This window comes from Lucilia sericata, unplaced genomic scaffold (assembly GCF_015586225.1).
Source record: "Lucilia sericata isolate MDLA Ls3-8-SP2 unplaced genomic scaffold, ASM1558622v1 Contig001157F_arrow, whole genome shotgun sequence".
NCBI classification, from domain to species: Eukaryota; Metazoa; Arthropoda; class Insecta; order Diptera; family Calliphoridae; genus Lucilia; species Lucilia sericata.
This window is the reverse complement of record NW_023995128.1, coordinates 37,866-44,184: the sequence shown is the minus strand read 5'-3', so window position 1 is coordinate 44,184 and position 6,319 is coordinate 37,866. Positions and strand designations below refer to the sequence as shown.

Genomic DNA, 6,319 nt, shown 5'->3' with positions numbered 1-6,319 from the left:
TTAGTTAGTTAGTTAGTTAGTTAGTTAGTTAGTTAGTTAGTTAGTTAGTTAGTTAGTTAGTAGTTAGTTAGTTAGTTAGTTAGTTAGTTAGTTAGTTAGTTAGTTAGTTAGTTAGTAGTTAGTTAGTTAGTTAGTTAGTAGTTAGTTAGTTAGTTAGTTAGTTAGTTAGTTAGTTAGTTAGTTAGTTAGTTAGTTAGTTAGTTAGTTAGTTAGTTAGTTAGTAGTTAGTTAGTTAGTTAGTTAGTTAGTTAGTTAGTAGTAGTTAGTTAGTTAGTTAGTTAGTTAGTTAGTTAGTTAGTTAGTTAGTTAGTTAGTTAGTTAGTTAGTTAGTTAGTAGTTAGTTAGTAGTTAGTTAGTAGTTAGTTAGTTAGTTAGTTAGTTAGTTAGTTAGTTAGTTAGTTAGTTAGTTAGTTAGTTAGTTAGTTAGTTAGTTAGTTAGTTAGTAGTAGTTAGTTAGTTATAGACAAACATACGTTTGTATGCACATAAATTATGTCACAATTTGCTTTTGTATTCTCCTAAATAAAAAATTACAAATCTAGATAAGAATTAAAAAACCCAAACAATAATTTGTCCCAAACAATTAAACGCGTGTTTCTATTAAAACCAAAACACAAAAATGCTTTTATTCTCCAACTCCAATTTAATATAATTTGTGTAACAAAATCCTAGTAAAAAACATTTGTCATAATTTAGTCGTTAAACGAACTTAACCAAATCAATAGCTAAATTTGTTGTAGTAGTTACATAAATAAGAAAATTATTAATTTTCAGTTAACATTTGATATGACCTTCTGCAAAAAACTAACAAAAAAATGTCCAAAAAAAGTTTAAAAATTCGTGAAATATTCGATACCCTTATAATTTTTCGTCGCAGTTTGATATTTCAAACTAAAGAATTCTTTCAAAATTCTACTTTGCATGGTGTGCGTTATATAGCCGAGACTGGGAGGCCAGTGGGTGAGAAGTAAGTTAGGGTTGATATTCAAAAAAGTTTTTAATATACCTATTTAACAAATAATTGCATTTTCTTAAGGTTTATGTGGTTTTGTTTTACCTCTATTGGGGCTGTCACTGCCTTAGTGATTATTATGAGTTTATGGGAGAAATTTCAAACGAATCCCACCATTACGGGTAAGAAAATTCTAGAAAGTTCGGCTTTAAGTTAGGTAATAAGTTAATATATAATATTATTTTATTTCCTTAGGTTTGGACACCGATTTCCATAATCAAAATGTGGTATTTCCTACTACAGTAGTTTGTCCGGAAATTGCTTTCGATCACGAGAAGGCCTATACCGTCGCTTACAAAAATATAGCGTAAGTTGAGTTGAATGTATATAAACTATTGATTTTTTATTAATTAAAATTTAGTAACTATGATGAAACATCTGCTGGATATATGGTTCCATTTTTGGAACTTTTACCCACTCTTTCCTTTGAGACATTGAATGAAGCCTCCTTAATAGCCAGTTCAGTAGAAATGAATAATATTCATGAGAAAACTTTGCGTCATTGGGCCTATATGGTGAGTCAGTGAGATTATAATATAGGGATATAGTACGTAATATACTGGTCTATAGTCCTGACTGTGGACTGTTCGATAGTCCAAACTGTAGAATTTTCTACAGTCCAGACTATGGACTGTTCTATAATCCAGACTATATATGGTTCTACAGTCCAGAATATAGACGGTTCTATAGTCCAGACTATAAACGGTTCTATAGTCCAGAATATAGACGGTTCTATAGTCCAGACTATAAACGGTTCTATAGTCTAGACTATAAACGGTTCTATAGTCCAGACTATAAACGGTTCTATAGTCCAGAATTTTGACGGTTCTATAGTCCAGACTATAAACGGTTCTATAGTCCAGACTATAAACGGTTCTATAGTCCAGACTATAAACGGTTCTATAGTCCAGACTATAGACAGTTTTATAGTCCAGACTATAGACGGTTCTATATCGACGGCTCTAAAGTCTGGACTATCGACGGCTCCATAGTCCGGACTATCGACGGCTCCATAGTACAGATTATAGACGGTTGTATAGTCCAGACTATAGAGGTTCTGTAGTCCTGACTATAACGGTTCTATAGTCCAGACTATAGACGGTTCTATATTCCTATACTATTCTATAGTCTATTCTGTTCTATAATTCAGTCTATATACTGTTCTGCGGTCTAAAAAATAAACTTACTACATATATTCTTTTTCAGACCTTTATCAAGTGCGAAGATGTTTTGATCGAATGCAAGTATCGTGATGAGCCCATTAAATGTTGCAGCCATTTTGAACCGGTCTATACTGAGCATGGGTTTTGTTTTGCTTTTAACAGTCGCTTCAAGTCCTTAGAAGATGCAGAGTAAGTTCCTTTAAAAATAAACATATAAATCATTTAACTAACAGCAATATAAATCGATTTAGTCAAAAAACTGGACCTCCTCATGATTTGTATGAAACCGATAAAAAATGGGCCTTATTTTTTGTACCCAATAGCACTGTTAAGGTAAGATATCATTTCTTGACTTGATTTTGTATTTGATTATAATTCAGTATTATTTTTATAGATTTTCATTTTCTCTAATGAGGAGTATTTTGGTCAGGATTTTAATCCTCAAATCGAGTGGTCTGAAAATCAGGTGGTGGAAGTTCGCATTTCGAAAAAGAATACCTATACAACCGATGATGCTCGTCAGTTGTCGATAGGGTGAGTTATAGAACTATTTGTCCACTTTTAGAATATTGAAATGTTTTGAATTAAATTTAATGATCAGGATCCTCAAATTTTAGAATATCACATTTGTAAAAAATTTCGAGTTGATTTAATAATGATTTAGAAAGCTTGAGATAATATATTGCGATAGTGCTTGTCGATAGTTGGGGCCTATAAAGTCTGAACAATGTAAAGCTTTATTATAAATTTTCATTACAGCCAACGCAAGTGTATTTTCCATGATGAAATCAAATTGAAATACTTTCCCGAAGAATATACCTTTTCATCGTGTATGAAGGAATGTCGTATGAAAAAGGCCATTAAACTTTGTAAATGTAATCCTCCTTTCTACAAGCCGATACGTAAGTTCCGGAATGTTATGCTATTAGAACGTTATTTAATCTAAATATAATCCTTAGAAAATGTACCCATGTGTGGCATAAACGATTTGGATTGTTTGAGTCTATATAAACATAATATAACCAATATCAAAGATTGTCTGCAATGTGAATTGAGTTGTTCGAAAACCGTTTTTAATATCGAGAAATTAATTAAAAAGTAAATAAACGTGAGAATATAGACTAGAATATAGTTCAGACCAATATTTTACACACAATAGACCAGAATATAGTTCGGACTACTAGTCAGACTATATCCCAGAATATAGTACACACTACAGTCTAGACAATAGACCAGACTATAAACCAAAGTAGAGACTAGACTAGATTAGACCAGAATATACATATATTAGACTATAGACCACTCTATAGACCAGACTATAGAACAGATTTTAGACTAGACTGTAATAAGGACTATAGTTCAGACTATGCTATAGTTCAGACTATAGCGTTGCTATAAACAAGATTATAGTTTAGATTATAGACAAAACTATAATCCCGACTATACACAGTACTATAGTTCAGACTATGGACAAGATTCTAGTCCAGTTTATAGACAATACTACACACAAGACTATAGTTTAGACTATAGACTAGGCTATAGTCCAGACTATAGACTAGGCTATAGTCCAGACTATAGACTATATTATAGTTCAGACTATAAACAAAACTGTAGCTATCCTATAAACTATACTATAGACCAAACTGTGGACCAGACAATATAAAAGACTGTAGACCGGACTGTAGACAAGACTATAGACAAGAATATAGAAAAGGCTATAGACAAGACCATAGACCAGACTATAGTCCAGACTATGGACAAGGTATAGTCCAGACTATAGACAAGGCTATAGTCGAGACTAGGCTATTGTCCAGAATATAGACTAGGCTAAAATCCAGACTAGACTATAAACTAGATTATAGTCCAGATTTTACACTAGACTACAGTCCGAAGTTTAAACAGTAAATTACAGAGCAACGATTTGTTAAAGTTATATATATATATATAAATTTCAGCATTGAACGTCCCGAGGCTCCCGGTGTTTTGGTGGAATTTCTTACTTGGCCTATTATACGCTATAAACGAGAGGTTTTGTTTGGGTGGGTTGATCTACTGGTGTCTTTTGGTGGAATTGCCAGTTTATTCTTGGGTTTCTCTTTGCTATCGGGCGTAGAGATTATTTACTATTTTACTTTGAGAGCCTGTTGTATGGTCTATAAAAATCGGGTAACTACCACCCTAATACCTTTTTGAAATAATTATTTAATTAATTAAAAATTTCAGCAACAACTTTACGAAATTGAAGAACGCATTAAAAACGAACCTCCACCACCCATTAATATGACTTTAAAGCTACAAAGCTATGCTTTGGCCAGACCAACAGTGGTAGAGGAAAAGGCACCTATAATTAAGGATTCTACAAATTTAGTGACAAGTCGTTTTAGTGATAATCCTCCGGAATATAATGAGCTTGGTGGAAGGAGACGTAAAGCAGAGAAGGTAACTGAAATTGTTGGTATAAGTTAATGTTGTAATCAATTTATTTTTTTTTTTAATTTTTAGGACTATACCAACTATACGAAATCTTTGTATAAAACCCCCAAAGTTTTGCCCAGTTATGAGGACAGTCTTAATCCGAAATGGCAGTACGGGCAATATTTACCTTGAATTTTAAACAAAAGTAATGAAAATTTTAAAATAAATAATAAAAAATGTATATGTATGTATGCAACGCACCAATTGCACAGTTAAACCTCAATAAATATCTAATATATATGAATTTTATATAAAGTTTTTCAATAAGTTAGAGGAGGGGACCGTGAACAAAATTCTCCCGTAAGGAATGTACGTGTTTGTGTCTTGAACGCAACCAAACTTGCAAATAAGAAAAAAAAACAAATTTGCTCCAAGCTGGCGCCATCTGCTGATTGCTAGCAAATGAACGTAAATTACTTAGCAAATTCGACAACCATATATTAACAATTCACAATAATTAATATTTAAAAGTGGCTTTCAAAAAACGTTAAAAATATCAGAAGGGCCTAAGGTTTGGTTGGCTATTTCCAGGAGAGTTAATATACAACTTGTATAGACATTTTTGGCTCCCTTGGTTATATAATGACTGACATTTTTTTTATATATAACCAGAACAACTTCAATTAAAATTCATCTATCTATCTACATATCTATCTATCTATCTATCTATCTATCTATCTATCTATCTATCTATCTATCTATCTATATCTATATATCTATCTATCTATCTATCTATCTATCTATCTATCTATTTACCTATCTATTTATCTATTTATCTATATATCTATCTATCTATCTATCTATCTATCTATCTATCTATCTATCTATCTATCTATCTATCTATCTATCTATCTATCTATCTATCTATCTATCTATCTATCTATCTATCTATCTATCTATCTATCTATCTATCTATCTATCTATCTATCTATCTATCTATCTATCTATCTATCTATCTATCTATCTATCTATCTATCTATCTATCTATCTATCTATCTATCTATCTATCTATCTATCTATCTATCTATCTATCTATCTATCTATCTATCTATCTATCTATCTATCTATCTATCTACCTATCTATCTATCTATCTATCTATCTATCTATCTATCTATCTATCTATCTATCTATCTATCTATCTATCTATCTATCTATCTATCTATCTATCTATCTATCTATCTATCTATCTATCTATCTATCTATCTATCTATCTATCTATCTATCTATCTATCTATCTATCTATCTATCTATCTATCTATCTATCTATCTATCTATCTATCTATCTATCTATCTATCTATCTATCTATCTATCTATCTATCTATCTATCTATCTATCTATCTATCTATCTATCTATCTATCTATCTATCTATCTATCTATCTATCTATCTATCTATCTATCTATCTATCTATCTATCTATCTATCTATCTATCTATCTACCTATCTATCTATCTATCTATCTATCTATCTGTCTACCTATAGTAACGATTTTAGCACGATATTCTTTTCTGCAAAAAGTGCCAGTACATTAGTAGAATATCGATTTTCGGAAATAATGGAAGAAAGAAATTTTTCTATAAAATCTAACCTACAAAATACCACTCATGTATCTTAAAGCATATATCTGTAACATATGCATTTACATATGTGAAATTAATATGAATTTTAA

General features: G+C 31.0%; 1 protein-coding gene across 1 annotated transcript; it reads left to right on the top strand.

Annotated features, from left to right (window-relative positions):
* The first annotated feature begins 885 nt into the window (after positions 1 to 885).
* On the top strand, positions 886 to 4,782 carry LOC119610332 (sodium channel protein Nach). Its single transcript, XM_037965495.1, has 12 exons — positions 886 to 967; positions 1,037 to 1,134; positions 1,208 to 1,319; positions 1,374 to 1,527; positions 2,219 to 2,364; positions 2,427 to 2,508; positions 2,570 to 2,709; positions 2,935 to 3,077; positions 3,135 to 3,273; positions 4,131 to 4,341; positions 4,399 to 4,614; positions 4,678 to 4,782. Exons 2-12 carry the CDS (start codon positions 1,041 to 1,043, stop codon positions 4,780 to 4,782), a joined length of 1,542 nt encoding a protein of 513 aa, XP_037821423.1. The 5' UTR covers positions 886 to 967; positions 1,037 to 1,040.
* Positions 4,783 to 6,319: the final 1,537 nt, after the last annotated feature.